Here is an 18,556-nt window from a genome sequence, read left to right as displayed (position 1 = left end):
ACAGCCTCTCCTAACTGGAAACACAGGTGAGAACCCAGGGCAGGAACTGGGCAGAGAAAGATGGGGAGCCTGGGTGGCTGAGGAGAGGATGGCCTGGTGGATGTAATTGACCTGGACCCCTCGGTGCTCCTAGGCTTTCAAAACGGACAAAGCCCTGGCTTTGGGGCCTCTGGCTTTCTTCGCAAAGCCCGACACGGCCAATGACTAGGGAAGAGCGACATCTCCTGGTTGCCTGCGGCCATGGCCCTCCTCCCTGGTTGGAGAACCCCAGGGCGTTCCGAGACCATCTTAGGTGCCCGATGCCTTTAGAATCCTGGAACAAAAGGGAATTTGGCCTCTGATTCAGTCGTCTAGGGTGGAGCCTAAGATTCTGCATTTCTAACAAGCTGCTGATACCCCTGGTCTAGGGACGGCACTTTGATTAGAAAGTTTTATATATGTCAACTATATCTCAATAAAGCTGGAAGAAATTAAAAGCTTTGGGGGGTTCAGATACGAATCAGATCTGGTCCCAGACATCCCAAGGGTCTCAGAGAAGGAGTTGCTTTACCACATAAAAAATCTATGAATCACAAGGCAAGACCAGTAGGGAATGTTTCTTGCAGAGGCGGGATCCAAAGGGTGCTTTGAAGGGTGGTCACATAGATCTTCACCAAGGAGAGTTTGCCTGAAGGATCAGCTGGGAACAGCCTTCCTGTGCCTCATGCCTGGCACCTGCACTGTGTCTACCAACCCAGAAAACCAACCTGACTAACAGCCATAATAACTGACTTGGGGCAGGCCCCAAGATTCCAAGCAAGGTGACTGTTTAAAATACTCATGCGAGTAACATTTCTGAGCAACCCAGAGTCACTTAACTGATTTGCTAAGTATAATCGACTTTACCTCTTAAAAAGCACTCTTCTAATGACCTTCCCAAATGCAGACTTTTCCAGAAAGAGGTGACCTTCTAACGGTGATTGGATCACCCTCCAATCACAGGCCCTTCTGCTTGGGTAGGACGTGAAGTAGGAGAAAGGACCCCACTGGCCCTGTTTCACAGAAGGGGAAACTGAGGCTCAGGGAAGTTGCGTCACGTTGCCTGAGGCCACCCAGCAAGGCCAACCACTAGCCCCTCACTCTGACACAGCATTCATGAGCACTCCTGTGCCATCTGCTGCCGCTGACTCCATAAAAACAGTCCCAGAAGGCGCGGAGTGGGGGGCAGGGGGCGTCAAGGGAATCTGGGAGTCTGGGGTCCAGGCCTTCCGTCCCTGCACGGTGGCCTCGGGCTGGGAACGCTGCCATCATCCAGGGAGGGCAGTGAAAGCAGCTTTTACAAAGCAGGGTCTGAGGCCCTCGGACAGGCCCCCTTTGTCGACTTCCTCTGTCCTCCCCACCCCCAAGCCCCTCGCCTTCAGCATCACCCTCTTTGAATGGCTGGCTCCAGCACACTGCAAATTTGCAACACAAATGCACGGCTTGTCTCTCAGTGGAGCCTCACTGCCCCAGCCTTTTGGAGCCTTTTAAAGCCAGCCTTTCTCTGGGGCGCTTTCTTTCCACAGCTCAAGCCCCCAACCCTTACACACAGGCCCGATCTCGCTAATTAACGCTGGATGAAAACCCATCCTGGGAAGAGAGCCGGGTGGTGAGCGAGCTGTTCCCACCCCTCTCGGAGGATGAGGATGGAACTGGTGGAGGGAGCTGGGCTCTCAGTCTCAAGGCTCGTCCTGGCTTCCTCCCTTCAGCCTCTTCCTTGATGGGTTTAAGAATTTACAGCAAGTTAAGCTCATCACCCAGGATGGCTCCCAGCTCTCCCTGCCCGGCTTTCAGAGCTCAGCTCTGATCATAAGAACTACAGTAACAGCTGACACTGGCCAAGTGTACCAGACACTTTACAAGCATATTTCCGATCCTCACAACAAGCTGGGGAGGCAGGTATTATGGTGCCCATTGTACAGATGTGGTAACTGAGGCTCAGAGCAATTAAACACTTAGTGTGTCCCTCTCTAGGTCTACCTGCCTGAGGAGATGGTGGCACAACTGGATAAACTTATGAAAACTCATTGAACCGTAGACTTCAAACAGATGACTTTTATGATGTGTGAATTGTACTTCAATAAAACCATTAAAGTTCTTTAAAAAAACAAAAAAGTAGGAAAATAAGAATTGGTGGACCATGAAACATTACCTTGTTGTAGAGCACTGAATTTGCAAGTCAGAAATCTTTGAGTCCTGGCTCTACCACTGCCCAGCTGTGTGACTGTGGGAAAGTGGGCAGCTTCTTTGTGCCTGTTTCCTCATTTATAACAACAACAACGACAGCAGTGGTAAGAGCTAATTTATGAGACTTACTCTATTCCAGGCCTGTACCTTATCCACTGTCACATTTAATCCTCACCCAACAGCCTCATGAGCTTCACTCCCACTTTACAGATTAGGAAACTGAGATCAAGCATGAAGTCTTTAGCTCAATCTCTGGCGCAGAGCTTCAGCTGGGGTTGAATTCTGAGTCCCATGGTTTCTTCAGCCAATTCTGTGTGTCCTATATCTGTCCCCTGGCCTTGTGTCCATTCTGGGCACCCAGCTCTCTGTGGTCCCCACTTTGTGCTGGCTGAGATCACCCCACACCTTCTGACTGTATGAGAGCCCATTGCCCTGGGGGCTCCCAACTCCTCCATCTACCACCTGCTGCTGTGACCTGTCAGCCTATTCTTAGTCCCTGGGGATCTGGCCTGACCTGACCACTTTGTGTCCAGGCCTTCAGGGCGACATGACACTCAGTCCCTGCTTCTCTGGGGAACAACCCATGTTTGTCAAGAACATGGCTCAGTGCAAGCTAAGAAACTGGATCACAAATGTCACTGCTAGGAGGTTCCTTCAGACATTACTGGATCTAAATGTGAACCGTAGAGTTGTCCAGGGGCAGGCAAAGACAGTCTCCAGTCTCCATTCTTCGACCAGAGCAGCCCCGTTTAAAAAAAATCTCTTTTATATACTGCACTTTCATAGAAGATTTCCGAAGAAAATCCATGTTTCAAACTCTTTTAAAAGTTTGAAAGCTACTGCCCTCTGCTGTTTTGCTGGGGGTGCAAGTGGGAATTGACGGTATAGAAGCTGAGGCTAGAAGGGTAGAAGGGAGGGTAGAAGGAGGGTAGAAGTAGCTTGCTGAGGGTCACCGAGGTCGTGATGGACAGGCATAGGAGGGACAGCAGGTGTCTGGACTCTTACCTTAGGGCTATTTCCACTCCTCGACAACAGCCGTATGGGAAACCAGAGCTTCTGCCTCGCGCACTTTCATGCCGTTCTTGAAGAGTCTTTAGCTATAGGCTAGAGAAATCTGGAAACACCGTTGTCCCAAGATTTCCATCTCTTCCCTCTCACTTCACACACCTCTGAGGCAACTATCTACGTCTGGCTGCTCCGACACGCGACTATGCATGCCCCCCGGGCTAGCTGTCTACACCAGTCTGTGACCACAGTGGGTTAAGTCAAATAGAGGAAAATCCTGATAATTGGATAAGGGAAATCGCAAACAACTCTCCTCACTAAGGGGAGAAAAACACAAAACACTTAGTCTGTAAAGTTGACTGCCCTGAAGTGAAATAAAGTTGCACACGGACAAAACAAGGTTATATGAACTTTTAAAAAGGCTCATTTATCTCAGAGAGTAAATGAACCCTTGGTGTTTCACTGTGAGGAGTACTCCAATTATTAGAGGAGCAGTATTAGACTCTCTGTTCCTCTTGGAATAATATAACTTTCCGCTCTGTCTGTTCTATCAAAGATAAAGGGAAAGTTCATTACAAGCCTTAATTTGCAAGGGGCAAAACCTCTTTCCCCTATTAGGGTTCGTCAGTGTGATGCTAAAAATGATCCTTTGGTGGACTTGTGAGTAATTGATTCTCTGACGCTGACAACGCTGGGGAAAATGAAGGTATAAATGATGGGAGCGCCACGCAGCCGCTGGAGCAAACGCCGAGCGCGGGGGCCCGTGGAGCTGGAGCAACGTCTCAGAGCAGAGGGAGACCCACCACCTCGGAGGTGAGAGGGGGGCGGCCCCGGGGGCTGGGCTGGATGGGGGTGCGAAAGTTGAGAGCAACTCAGAGACACCACATCCAAGAGGCCACTGCCATCCTCTTTGCCCGTGGACTGGTGAGTACATTTTAGGCCCCTCGCTAGGGGCTCTGGAATATGCTTTTGACGGTGGGTGTCATTTTGAGGTTATCTCGAATGCGTGGACCTCAGTCCCTGGAGAGGTGGCAGCAGACACGTGCCAGGTGTCTGTCTGGGGCAGATGAGGTCTCAGTGCAGTGCTCCTTCGAGGGTGTGCAGGTGGGCTACTGGGGCAAGACATCACCTGGCTAGATTCTCCTGTCAAGCACGGGATTCTGCCATGGACCAGAAAGGAACCAAGTGGCTGTGCAAATCAATACCGCGCACCGATCGCTCAGAACCGATTCAGCATAATTGCCTGGAAATTGATAACGTTTTGCTTTCTTGCTCAATTGCAGCCGCGCTCCTTACTCTAGGTTTTAGACACAATTATCTACCCTTGGAGCACTCCATTACCCCCACGCTCGTCTCTCGACCCGGGCTTTAATTGTCCTGAAGTATTTGTATCTTTTACCATAAACCATCTCAAACCCTTTCTGGAAGGAGATGGGGTGTCACTCTTTTGAATGACCGTTCAAGATGCTTCCTCATGAAAAACTTAGATCTCCTTCGACTCGGAACCCTATCGGTGCAACAGTTTATAAACTGAATCAGGATGCCAATGCTTTGGGGTTCTTAAATTACACAGCAGAATATTTAAGAAAGGTAAAAGATTTTTTTCCAGGAGCTCAAACATGGCCTTGCTAGTTTGGCACTTGAGACCTGACCTCTGCTGTTAGCTGAAGGTTCATCTGCAGAATTCCTTTAGCAATCCTGGCATGAAGTCTGGCAAGAAGTGTCAACTGATGTAAATCAAATGCCCATTTATCCTGAGTCCAGACGACCTCAAATATATCTCATCACAGAATTAGTTTGTAAGCACTGCGCAGAGCTAACTGATACTCATCATGATAGATGATAAACCCTAAAATGCCTTCGGAGCCATCAAGGGGGTGTCAGTGGTGCTCTCGGACTCATGCTCGATTTAATTCAGTGAATTCTAGCTCCTTAGGCTGGCCAGGTGGAAGATGCCTGCCAACAGCTATTTCGGTCCTAGTGACACAACCTCTATTCTCATCATACCAGAAACTGGATAATTCTTGTTGCTTTCCCTCTTTGTCTAATGGGATTTTGCCACTCCATGGATTAGGTTCTCATACCCCAGAGTTTACAGTGGTGGCTTGACCCATCCCTGGGGCAAGCGGTTTATGGCAAATCTTGTGCCTCTTGGTTGACCAGATTATGCGGTTGCCCAGTCTCCTTCTGCATGACCACGGGTTACTGGATTACTATGACTTGCCCCCCAAAGTCTGCCACTATCGGGTTATTTTCAACTCCCTAAAACCATCGGATGTGCACAGGGACGCGCCAACCAAGCAGGTGTTCCTGTTTGTCCCCCTTGTTTCTTCCCCAGAGACCCAGTAACAAAGAGCAAAAGCTTTCAGTCTTCTCAGAACCGTTTCCCATGTGCAGGTGATGAATTCTGAAGCACCCCATGAATAGGGAGTCTTGTGAATAAGGGCTTGTTTCTGAGAGGCCGCCGTGCGGATCAGGAGGCCCGTTCTGAAGTGCCCAGTCCGAAACTAATTTGATGGAGGACCATGGAGAAAGGCCCTTCTCCTCTCTGGGCTCATTTCCTTGGCTGTAAAATTGGAGGTCGTGATACCTGCTCCCGAGGGCGAGTGTGAGGGTGGGCTGTGCGGGCCGGCTGGGCACAGGGGCTGGGAATCACTTGTGCCAGCCCTGGGAGAAGGGGCAGCGGGTGGGGAGGCTGACGTGGAGCTTAGGCCAAAAACAGGGGTTAGGGCTTCGCTCTGGAGGGGGTGAGGTGTCACGGGCTTCGGAGGGGTGAGTGAGGTGACTGGGGGCCTGGATGTGCTCAGGTCATTACAAGATCAGCAGGAAAGAACGTGAGAAATCCCAGGATGCAGCTGGGAGACAGAAGAACAGTGGTCATGTCAAGGAGACCCCTTTGCCTCCAAAGATCCCCTTACTTAGGAAACTCCAGCAGTGGACCAGGTCGGGAAAGGGGGGCCAGGTGTGATAGTGTGTGATGAGGACAGAAGACTGAAGATCCTTGGTCTGGGGGGTCAAGTTCTAAGTCAGATGCAAAACGCACCTAAAGGGCTTGTCGTGTTGATGAAGGCGCAGAAGGTCTGGGAGGCACGGCAGGTGGATGTCAAAGGGGCAGCCCGTGGGGCCGACACCGCGGTCTCATCTTTTCTCTAGCCCCAATCCTTAGCAGAATAGTAAACGCTTAACAAGTATTTGCAGGATAAGGGGACTTGGACTTGGTGCAACGAGAAAAACTTCCTAAAAGGAAGAGCTGCCTGGAAATAAGACAGACTGGCTTAGAGCTAGTGAGCTCCCTGTCACTCACCAGCAGCAAGTGTTTGCGCTGAAACTGGAGCATTGTCTTTGGACGGGGAGGATGAAGGGGTGCACGTCAAAGAGGGGCTGATGATTGAGGCCTGGCTGGCTGCTCCCTCCAGCCCTGGAGGTGCAGGGGTCTCGGGCAGCATTGAGCAGTCCCCAGGGTGCTTCCTGGAGTCTCAGGGCATCCCTGGGTTAGTCAAGACCCCAGTGTCTGGGAGAAGAGGGGTGATGCCCTGAGAGGGCAAGTGAGCCCGGGAAAGGAAGTGGATTCCCTCAGGGCTGGCCCTGCCTGCCGGAAACCCCTCCTCAGCAGGACCAGCTGGACATGGAGTGATGCGGGGAGATGGTGGAACATGAGGGGTCCTGCCCTCCCAGGGGCTGGCTGAGCCTCCGGAGGGGTCTGTATCCCCATGGAGTGCACATCCTGCTGAGAGAGGGTGCCCCTGGGAGATGAGAAGACCCAAATCTGAGATGGCTGAGTCACTCCGAGGCCAGCCATTTCCACACCGTGGTCTGACAGTAGGGGCACTGCCCCAGCCGAGGCAGCTCTCTCCCTGTAGACTGTTCTTCCCCTAATTGCCGAGCACGGTGTCAGCAGGCCCCAATGAAGAACAATTACGTGATCTATGAGATGATTCTGCCTCACGGGCTCCCCAAGCTCCCTGGCCTCTTCCAGGGCAAAATCTAAGCATCTGGAGCAAGATGTATAGCCTTCCTCCCTTTCCTCCGACTCCTCACAAAATCAGGACAGCCTGCTCCCTGAGCATTAGGTCGTCGGAGCAGAGGTGTGTGGAGAATTGCCCACGTGCCAAGCGCTCACTTCAGGTGCCTCATCTCACCTCATACTCACAAGGACCCTATGCAGTAGGTGTAGTTATTGACTCCATTTTATGGATAGAGAAACTGAGGTCCAGAAAGGAGAAGCCACTAGTCCTGGATGCACAGCTACTGATGGCAGAGCCCAGATGTGAACTCAGATTTGTCTGACTCAGAGCCTGAGCTGTTAGCCCTGTTCAATACCATCAGTGCCACACTGGGCTGGTGGGTGACTTAGGTGACTAGGGGAAGGTGCTTGCTCCTCCCCTGTTCCTTGCTGAGGCCTGAATCCCATGTATAAGGCCTTACAAGGAGGGGCAGTTTCACCATTATCATTCATTTTATGTTCAACCCTGTGAGGTCAGCAGAGTAGCCTTATCATGCCCATTTTACAGATGGAAAAAATGAGGTCAGAGCTTGTGACTATCAGAGGCAGAACTTGAACCCGGGTGTGTCTGGGTTCCTTTTCCTACCCAACAGCTTCCAAAAGACAAGGGCCAAACTTGCATGGAGCCAAGCCCAGGGCTGGGTCCACCCAGCAAAAGACATCCCAGTGGCTATGGCTTCACCTGACCTTTTCTTCCTGTCACTCCCCAGGTGCCAGCACAGGGGTGAAGGATGCTGCTCTGGGTGTTCTTCCTCGTGACCCTCACCCTCAGCAGCGGCTCCCACGGCTCCCCACCCTCCCAGCCCCTCAGGTAAGCAGTCCTGACAACAGGGCCTGCTGTATTCCTGCCACCCCAAAGCCAGCCCTGCCAGGGTTGCTACTTAGGGGGTGCAGAATCAAGCCACCAGCTGGTCCCCAGCTATCTCCTCGGGCAGCCTCCACTACTCATCTCTGGGAGGGAGGCAGACTCTGAGCCCCAGAGAGGTCACTCAGCCCAGGTTCCAGCTCTCTCTGGGGACAGGCCACAGAAGGACCTTATAGAGACCCCGTGAGCACAGCCCTCCTGGGCCTCCCACCCTGCCTTTTGACCTCTGACTCCTTCCACTAGGATGCCGAGGTACGCAGACGCCATCTTCACCAACAGCTACCGGAAGGTGCTGGCCCAGCTGTCTGCCCGCAAGCTTCTCCAGGACATCATGAGCAGGCAGCAGGGGTGAGCTGACGTTCTCGTGACTTCTTCCCATACCCCAAGTGCATCGCGGTTTGGAGGGACCAAGTTTGGTCTCTCCCCTTGCACAGCATCTGTCATTTCTGGACTCGCCATAGCAGAAGGGCTCCAATGTCAAACCTCAGCTTACGCTTAACTAATAAATGATCACTGAGCACCCACTATGTGCTTGTCCCTGTGATGGGCTCCAACAGTGACAACACCAGTGGTAGTCACCACTTGACTGTGGCTCTGCCAGAAACAAAGACTTTACCCTGGGACATTTGCACACACCCAGCACAGTGCTGGGCACAGAGTAAGCCCTTGGTAGTGTTAGCCATTATTCTTAGTTTCTTTTGATTTTTCTTTTAGTATTTATTTATTTATTTGGCTGTGCCGGGTCTCAGTTGCAGCACACGAGATCTTTAGCTGTGGCAAGAAAACCCGTAGTTGCGGTATGTGGGAATCTTTTAGTTGCAGCATGTGGGATCTTATAGTTGCAGCATGCGGGATCTAGTTCCCTGACCAGGGATCGAACTCAGGGCCCCCTGCATTAGGAGCGTGAAGTCTTAACCACTGGACCACCAGGGAAGTCCCTATTCTTAGCTTCTTATGTGCTCTTTCCAACAACTCTACAAAGCAGGTTCTCTTACCCCCATCGTACAGAAGCTACATTAATAGCTTCTAAAGGACACACACCAAAGAGTGGCAGAGTTAGCATTCAAACAGCCTGACTCTACAGCCTGAACACTTTTTAGTTTTTTGTTTGTTTTTTAAAATTTTATTAATTTATTTATTTTTGGCTGTGTTGGGTCTTCATTGCTGCGCATGGGCTTCCTCTAGTTGTGACGAGTGGGGGCTACTCTTCGTTGCGGTGCATGGGCTTCTCATTGCGGTGGCTTCTCTTGTTGCAGAGCATGGGCTCTAGGTGCGCGGGCTTCAGTAGTTGTGGCTCGCGGGCTCTGTAGCGCAGGCTCAGTAGCTGTGGCGCATGAGCTTAGTTGCTCCGCGGCATGTGGGATCTTCTCGGACCAGGACTCAAACCCATGTTCCCTGCATTGGCAGGTGGATTCTTAACCACTGTGCCACCTGGGAAGCCCCACTTTTTAGTTTTTATTTTGAAAAAATTCCAAACTTACAGAGAAGTTGCAGCAATAGTACAAAGGGCTTTCACATTCCCTTCCCTGTAGTTAACAGTTCCTAATATTTTTATTATATTTGCTTACTTTGTATCTAGACATACACACACAAACCCAAATAATAATACATATTATTATTATTTTGCTGAGCCATTTGAGAGTGGATTGCAGTCATCATGACCCTTTATCCTTAACTACTTCTGTGTGTCTCCTAGTATCTAATTAAAGGACACTCTCTTACATAATCACAGTATAATTATCACTTAGAGTCCATATTCAAATTTCACCAGTTGTCCCCAACTAGATGTTCCTCATCCAGGACCCAATCCAGCATCACAGGTGGCATCATAGTTGTCATGTCTCTTTAGTTTCTTTCAATCTGGACCAGTTCTTCAGTCTTTTGTGACATTGCCATTTTTGATTAGTAAAGGCCAGTTCTTTATAGAATGTCCCTCATATTGGACTTGCCTGGTGCTTTCTCATGATTACATTCATGTTATGCAAAAGAAGTGATGTTACGTCCTTCTCAGTGCATCCTATCAGGAGGCACGTGATGTCAATTTGTCCCATTGGTGATGGTAACTTTGATCACTTGGTTAGCATGATGTTTGCCAGGTTTCTCCTCTGTAAAGTTAACATTTTCTCCTTTGTAATTAATAAGTCGTCTGTAGGAAGATATGTGTTTCATAGTCTATTGTCTTCACTCCTATAGATACTGTCTTCTTAAATGTCACTGAGTCTAATTCAGTTGGGTGCAAGAGTCTATGCCAGATATTGGAATAGGCAGAGGGACGCACCCTGCTCTGTTAACTTTGCCCTGGCCTTTCGCAGGCCTCTCTGCGTCCTATTCAAGTAGCAACCTCAGTTTTTTCTCTTTTTCTAATCGAATAGAGAGAGAAACCAGGAGCAAGGAGCAAAGGTACGGCTTGGCCGTCAGGTGGACAGCATGTGGGCAGACCAAAAGCAGATGGCATTGGAGAACATCCTGGTGACCCTGCTGCAGGAGCACAGGTGGGAATACATGTGTATGTGTGTGTGTGTGCGTGCATGTGCATGTGTGCATGTGTGTGTGTGTGTGTTTAGGGACCTCAGAGGTTTCTTTCCCAGAGCGTGGGCTGGAAAAGGAAAGAAACTCCTCATCTCCAAAGGTGTGGGGCTCTACCAAGCAAACTGGGAATGGGGTCCCTCCTTCCACACATCAAGAACCGGAAGAAGGGGAGAAAATGTGCGACAGAGACTGGTCTTGTCCATTGCTGCATCTCCAGTGTGTAGTCAGAGGCCAGGCTCGGTGTCTGTGTCCAGAAACGTTACTCAACAGTTCTGGGATAGGATCCAGGAATCTAAATCATCTTAACAAGGGTCCCAGGGGACTCTGATGCTGATGTAGTAGGAGGCGTGCCCTGGATCCCTTACCAAGTTCATAAAACTGTAAAGCCAAAGGAAGACCAGCCCCTCCCAACACCCTCGGGTGGACAAGTGTGAGCAGCGCTCGTGAGAGGGAGAGACGGGAGTGACAGTCAGTTCCCCTCTCCCTGACCCCCACAATCCCAGTAGGAGTCAGGGGAGATCAGGAATGAGTTTTCCCATTTTACAGAGGAGGAAAACTGAGGCAAAGAAGGGGCAGCATCTGGCCCCAAGTCAGGGACCAGGCAGGCCCAAGACCTGCCTTTCTTCCCTGGAGCGCTTCACATGAACTCCACTTCGCAGACAGTTTCCCCAAATGACAGTTTGGGGAAACTGCTATATTTTAGAGCCTGACTTTGAACTGTGAGCACAAACGTGTCCCAGCACGACTCTGCCAGGCACTTCTGGACCAAACTATTAAGCAAATTCAGTTCCCAGCAGAGCTCTCCGTGCGCCCCCTCACCTTCTTCCCAGCCTAATTAAACACCAAGAGCTCAGAGATCTCACCAAGTACAGTCCTGGGGAGATGCAAGCAGCAGCAGGGTGACAGGAAGAGTGCAGGAGGGGCAGGAACCAGCCTGGGAGGCAGAATGGACACCTGAGGCCCAGGTCTGGTTCTGCTGCCAACTCTCCGCACAGAGCAAGTCAGCTTCCCAGTTCCCTCCTCTGTGAAGGGAGTGGGTTCGCTCCAATCACCGCCAAGGTCCCGAAGGCTAGAATTCTTTTAAAAAATGCCCCTAAGAATAATGCCTCCCCTGTGCCTCTCACGCTGGGATTAGGTCATCATTCACCTGCTTTATGACTCCCACCAGGCCCCAGTGGGGCAGAATGGCCCTAAGGAGGGCCGAGTCCTAAGAATGCAGGCTTTGTTCCTGCAGGTTAAAAGCCAGAGGCTTCACAGAGCTCGAAGTCATAGAGCAGCAGGAAGGGGCCTGGGGGCTGCTCCAGCCATTGTTCCCCCTCCAGCTCAACTGCTGCAAATACCAGGACATCACAGTGGGCCTGAGAAAACATAACAGCAGAATGAGTTCTTACACCCTAAGAGTGCAGAGTAGAATGATTTGGCAGATGGCATCCTTTTGCACTAACCACACTTTGTGTCCACGTAACAGTCCTATAAGGAAACAAGTTCAGATTTATCCACCTTCCCATCCCTTAAAAATCATCCAAAGATGGCCAGGCTCTGGGCTGGGGGGACAGCAGTGGATGAGACAGCCATGGTCTCTGCTCACATGGAATTTATAACACACTGAGGCAGACAGAAATTAATTACTTGTACGGTGGATTATTTAATGTGTGATAAATGGTAAGAGATGTAAAGGGTGTGGTGAATGTGTATGCTGGAAAGAAGAACCTAATCTAACCCTGTCTGGGGATTAGAAGCAGCTTCTACACAGGCAAGTGACTGCCCAGGATCTCACTGGGAGTAGGTTGGGAGAACTGGGGCTAAGACTGAGGTCCTTTTGGGACCCAGATGGTCAGTCTTAACACCGGAGTCTCCATCACCCTTATTCCGGCTGTCCTGTCCCGTCTTGCCTTTACTCCAGTGCCCCCAGACTGAGATTTATCTTCCTTTCTGCAACAGGAATTCCCAAGGATGAAGGTTCTGCATATGTTTCCTGCTCCCTGCAGCTGAGACACAACGGCATCCGATTAATCCTATTTCATTTCTGACCTACCTTTTCCTTTATAAATACAATAAAATTCCCCCATACTGGTCTGCATTTCCATTTTTCTTTTATCTTCAACCTAATTTTTCATGTTTTACACAGTTACATTTCCCAAAGTGGTATTACAAGATATTAAAAAAAAAAAAGCTAACACTTACCAGACACTCAGTGTCAGCCGGGCAGCTTCACGTGTAGAATCCCATGCGCTCCTCACACAGCCTAATGGGAGGTATTGGCGTCCTTTGCATCTCACAGACGAGGAACTGAGGCACAGAAGGGTGAACTGAATTGCCATGGTCACCGCTGGCAAGGAGAGAGCTGGGATTCAAACCCAGGGGGTCCAGCCCAGAACCGGGCTCTTAGCCATATTTGTCTACTCTGGGCGAAAGTCATCCTTCATCCACTGGTGACTTTGTTCACCTATGAGCAATACCATTGATTCATTCAACAAATATTTCTAGAGCTCCCACTATGTGCCAAGTGCTGTTCTAGGCACTGGGAATACAGTTGTGAGCAAACAAAGTCCCTGACCTCATAGAGCTTATATTGTAGAACACAGGGAGGGGGAAGGGTAAGCTGGGACGAAGTGAGAGAGTAGCACTGACATATATACACTACCAAACGTAAAATAGACAGCTAGTGGGAAGCAGCCGCATAGCACAGGGAGATCAGCTTGGTGTTTTGTGACCACCTAGAGCGTTAGGATAGGGAGGGTGGGAAAGAGATGCAAGAGGGAGGGGATAGGGGGAATATATGTATATGTATAGCTGATTCACTCTGTTATAAAGCAGAAACTAACACAATATTGTAAAGCAATTATACTCCAATAAAGATGTTAAAAAAAAAAGGGAAAGTATAATAAAAACAAGTAAATACAGTAAGTTCCCTGCATACGAAAGAGTTCCGTTCTGAGAGCGCATTTGTAAGCCCCATTTGTTCATGTCCAACAAAGTTAGCCTATAGAGCTATAGAGTACTGTACTGTAATAGGTTTATAATACTTTTCACACAAATAATACGTAAAGAACAAACAAACACAAAAAAATAAAGAAAACATTTAAAATTTTACACTACAATACCTTGAAACATACAGTAGTACAGTACCACAGCTGGTGCTTCTTAGCCGTACCCGCTACATCACCGCTGCTTTTATGCTTGCTTCCGGACATCCTGCGTTTGAAATAAAGATACTGAACTACTGTACGCTATACAGTACTGCACAGCAAAGTACACAAAAGCACAACCGGACTTCCCTGGTGGCGCAGTGGTTGAGAGTCCGCCTGCCGATGCAGGGGACACGGGTTCGTGCCCCGGTCCGGGAAAATCCCACATGCCGCGGAGCGGCTGGGCCCGTGAGCCATGGCCGCTGAGCCTGCGCGTCCGGAGCCTGTGCTCCGCAACAGGAGAGGCCACAACAATGAGAGGCCCGTGTACCGCAAAAAAAAAAAAAAAAGCAACCACTTATAGAGGATGCACACACGTGACAATGTACGCCAGACACTTGAACTAGCTTACGTGACTGGACATACAAACGCATGTTCACATATTTGAAAGCTCACGACTTGAAGGTTCGTATGTATAGAATATGTAAGATGGTGGCGATTGCAAAGGGAAAAAATTAATGGGATGGGAGTGTGGGAGGGGATTATTTTCTCTCTAGTGAATATGCGGTGTGGTGGTTAGGGAAGGCCTCTCTGATGAGGGACATTTGAGTAAAGTCCCTCAAGAGCTGGCCTTGACAATATGTGGGTGAAGAACATTCCAAGCAGAGCGAAAACCCAACACAAAGCCCCTGAGGCAAGAGTGTGAAGGGAGGAGGAGCAGAAGGTCAGTGCGGCTAGAGCACAGCGAGGCTGTGGGTGAAGGAAAGGAGGCCAAGAGGGAGCGGGAAGCCAGCTCATCTGACCCTTGGAGGCCATGGTAAGGACTTAAAAATCTCACCCTTGGTGAGATGGGAGCCATCGCAGAGTTTAAGCAGAACGACGTGATCTGACTTGTATTTAATGGTAACTCTTTTTTTTTTTTTGCGGTACACTGGCCCCTCACTGTTGTGGCCTCTCCCGTTGCGGAGCACAGGCTCCGGACGCACAGGCTCAGCGGCCATGGCTCACGCGCCCAGCCGTTCCGCGGCATGTGGGATCTTCCCGGACCGGGGCACGAACCCGCGTCCCCTGCATCGGCAGGCGGACTCTCAACCACTGCGCCACCAGGGAAGCCCCTGACTTGTATTTAATGTCACTCTGAGAAAGGGTCAGATTCTGGATACATTCTTAGGGTAGAACTCATTTGCTGATGGATACGGTGTGGGGATTGGAGAGGAGTCAAGAATGACTCCAAAGTTTTTGGCCTGAGCAACTGGAAGGATGGAGTTGCCATTTACGAGCTTTGGCGGTGGGGGGCGCGGGTATTAGGAGTTTGGGTTTAGACATACTGAGTCTGAGACGCCCCTTAAAGGCTCCAGTGAGGATGTTGAGTAGGCACGTGGGTGTACAAGTCTGGAGCCAGGAGAGAGGTCTGGTCAGCCGGTTTGGTTTGGTAGCTGTCACCCTTTAGATGGTCATTAAAGTGAGGAGAGTGGGTTAGATCACTAAGGAAGAGGAACAGAAAGAGCAGATGTCCAAGGACTACCCAGGGGCACCCCACATTGAAAGCTTGGAGGAAAGATGAGGAACCAGCAAAGGAGACTGAGAAGGAACAGGCAGTGAGATGACAGGAAAACTACAAGAGAGAAATTCCGGAAGCCAACCGGAGAAAGCGTTTTGAGAAGGGAATGATCTACGGTACCAAATGCCGCTGATGGGTCAAGTCAGTTGAGAACTGAACATGAAAGTGACCATGGAAACCACTGATGACCTTGGCAAGAACAAATTGGGTCGATGGTGGAGGCAAAAGTCTGACTCGAGTGGGTTCAAGAGCAAATGGTAGGGGAATTCCCTGGCGGTCCAGTGGTTAAGACTTCGCCTTCCAATGCAGGGGGTGCAGGTTTGATCCCTGGTCGGAGAGCTAAGATCCCACATGTGCCTCATGGCCAAAAAGCCAAAACATAAAACAGAAGCAATATTGTAACAAATTCAATAAAGACTTTGAAAAAATGGTTCACATCCAAAAAATCTTAAAAAAAAAAAAAAGAGAGAAAATGGCGGGAGAGGAGTCAGAGCTGGTGAGTATAGACCTGGCTGCCCAATATGGTGGCCACTGAACACATATGGCTGCTGAACACTTGAAAGGTGGCTAATATCAACTGAGATGTGCTTTAAGTGGATTTCAAAGACAGTATGAAAAAAGAATACAAAATATCTCAGCAATGTTTTTTGTATTGATTACATGTTAAAATAATATTTTGAATAGATTGGGTTAAATAAAATATATTAAAATTGAATTTCACCTGTTTCTTACTTATTTGTTATGGTTACTAGAAAATTCTAAATTCTAAAACTTTGCTATAAAGGGAAGCAGAGAGCTGAAGCCACTGACCAGATGTACCTATGTCAGTGATTACCCAACTTTTTCTATTCATGAACAGTTTTACCTGGGCCAGATACCCACACACATCACCTACACCACCACACAGCACCCCACACATAGCCTCTTCTTAGACTCTGAACTTTCCGAGAGGGGATCAAAACATTCCATATTTTGACTTGGGTAATGGTTACACTAGCGTAGTTAGATGTAAAATTTCATTGAGCTATACACTTAAGATTTGTGCATCTTACTATAAGTAGATTAAATCTAAAAAAAGAAAAAAAAGTGAAACGTCTGGATGATGGGATGTGTGTTTGGATTAAAAGTACGAGAAGATCTGTAGCATCTCAGAGTTGATGGGGACTCAGAGGTGAGCAGTCCCATCTCCGGCCTTTTCCGACCTGGCACACACAGTGCTGGACCCGCATCCCGTGGGCCCGTCTCCCACACCAGGGCTGTAAAGCCAGCTCGGGGCTTCACCCGGTTCAGACCACCTGCTCTCTCTGGGAGCCCCCAGTTTGCCCTCCAAGAAAGAATGTGAAGCGTGGGAAACGCTCTGCGGGGGGCCACCATGGCTCCGTGGAGGAGACAATACCAACAATGGGCAACAAAAGCCCCCTTCAGAAGAGAAGGCTGGCCTTTGAGGGCCGCGGTCCACTTCAACCAAGCTGAGCGGGCTGGCCGAGAACCTGCCAAGGAAGGAGAACAAAGGAGGAGGCTGCTGAATGGTGGTTTCGCCAGGCCAGCCTGAGCCCCCCCTTCCTTCCCCCAGACCCACCTGCTCATCTCTTTCCTCCGCCTGTCCCAACAAAAGCAAAGACTGAGGGCTCTCTCAACTTCCAATGAGTTTTTCAAATGAAATAACGAGCACTGGGCCCCGCTGCTACTTGTGGTTTTCGAGGTGAATGCCGTTATAAAGGAAAAGACCGTGATGGCAACAATTCCGATGCTTTATCTCCATTAAGTATGACACTAATGGCAGTTTACAGGACTTAAACCCTCCCCACAGAGGGACTGGGAGCTTCCCATTCCTTTGGGGGGTCCCACTTAAGATGGAGTGCTATTATTTTTTTTCCCCTAAAGAAATGCTCTAATCAATGGGGAACTTGTTGCTTATGATAATCCCTTATGTTTATATTAAAATTCACAAAGGGGTTTCCCATCCATTGCTTCATGTGCTCCCTACCACAGCCCTTGGGGGAGGGCAGAGCAGAGGTAAGAGGTCCTACAGCCCGGAGGGGGCAAAGCTCCTAACAGACTCCTGATTCCAGGACAGTGCTCCTGTATTGTTTCAAGCCTCCAGGCCCTCCAGGAAATGACAGCTGGGGAAGCAAGTGAATTCGACCAACAAAGAAACGTGGACCTGGTACAAACTGCTTACTGGGCTCCTGCCAACGACACACAGGAAATAACAATGGTAATATCTATACTAATCCAAGAAAACTCTGAGTCAATGTCAGTGCCAGGCACTGTAGTCTGTGTTTTGGATGTGACCTCATTTAATCCTTATAAAGCCCTCAGAGGTATTATCCCATTTTTACCGATAAGAAACTAAGGCTCAGGGGGTTGAAGAAAGGTCAGTTGGACTCTGACCTGCTGTGCTAAGTACTCTTTATAGAGAAAGCAAGGCCCAGGCACTACTGTGGTGTCAAATGAAAACCAGAGCTGCACAGCAGTTAAAGAGGTAAAAACAGATTTTATTCAGGACTTCTGCAACAGGGGGAAAGAGACCTCATATAGAAGTGGGCTCAATTCTGAATACAGCATGGTCTAGTGGGAACTGACAGCCAAGGAGCAGGGTGGGGAACAGTGGATGGAAACTTACCAAGAAGATACATCAGGGGTAAGGGGATTCTAGTTAAGCTGACCTAACAGGATTCTGGCTGAAGACAGGCCAGGAAGATCAGACATCACCTGGGAGATGGTGGAGGGTGAGGAATCTGACCACATATCAGGGTGATCAGACATGGAGGTGGGAGGGTCTGGTTAAACTGCTTAGCAGGGTTCTTGCTAAAACTAGATTTTAAAAGAAAGAGTACAGATGGGCGTAGGAGAAATTTCAGGATCCTGACTAAAGTTTGGTCAAGCAAAGCATCTTTGCTAGTAGCAAATAATTTGAGCAACAAATCCAGTGGATTTCATTAGGCCTGTTCTCAACTGCAGCCTCCCCAGACCTACCACGAGGCTACAAGCAGGCGGACTCTCTCCTGCAGCCTTCAAGAGGCTTCTCCCAGTGCGAAGGGCCAGAAAGACAGCATACGAGCTGTTTCTGCCTCTGCTGTATCTCAGCATAAAATTCAAGTTCCCTTAATTTGCTGTCAGTCTGATAATAAAATCTATCCCCTTTACCATGGCCCTTAAAATCCGTATTTGTTATGGCTTCCAAGGATACTCTCTTCCTTGCTAGCTCCGCCCTAGTTACTCTGGCCTGCTTTCAGTTCAGATACGCCAAGCTCTTG

The 18,556-nt window shown here is 49.4% G+C and overlaps 1 protein-coding gene across 1 annotated transcript; it reads left to right on the top strand.

Annotated features, from left to right (window-relative positions):
- Nucleotides 1-3,660: 3,660 nt before the first annotated feature.
- GHRH (growth hormone releasing hormone) lies at nucleotides 3,661-12,680 on the top strand. The gene is made up of 5 exons (XM_067705181.1): nucleotides 3,661-4,023; nucleotides 7,924-8,024; nucleotides 8,322-8,426; nucleotides 10,451-10,570; nucleotides 12,549-12,680. The coding sequence occupies exons 2-5, from the start codon at nucleotides 7,945-7,947 to the stop codon at nucleotides 12,562-12,564; spliced, it is 321 nt and encodes a 106-aa protein (XP_067561282.1). The 5' UTR covers nucleotides 3,661-4,023; nucleotides 7,924-7,944; the 3' UTR covers nucleotides 12,565-12,680.
- The last annotated feature ends 5,876 nt before the right edge of the window (nucleotides 12,681-18,556 follow it).

Source organism: Pseudorca crassidens, chromosome 15 (genome assembly GCF_039906515.1).
Source record: "Pseudorca crassidens isolate mPseCra1 chromosome 15, mPseCra1.hap1, whole genome shotgun sequence".
NCBI classification, from domain to species: Eukaryota; Metazoa; Chordata; class Mammalia; order Artiodactyla; family Delphinidae; genus Pseudorca; species Pseudorca crassidens.
This window is presented reverse-complemented; position numbering and strand designations above follow the sequence as displayed.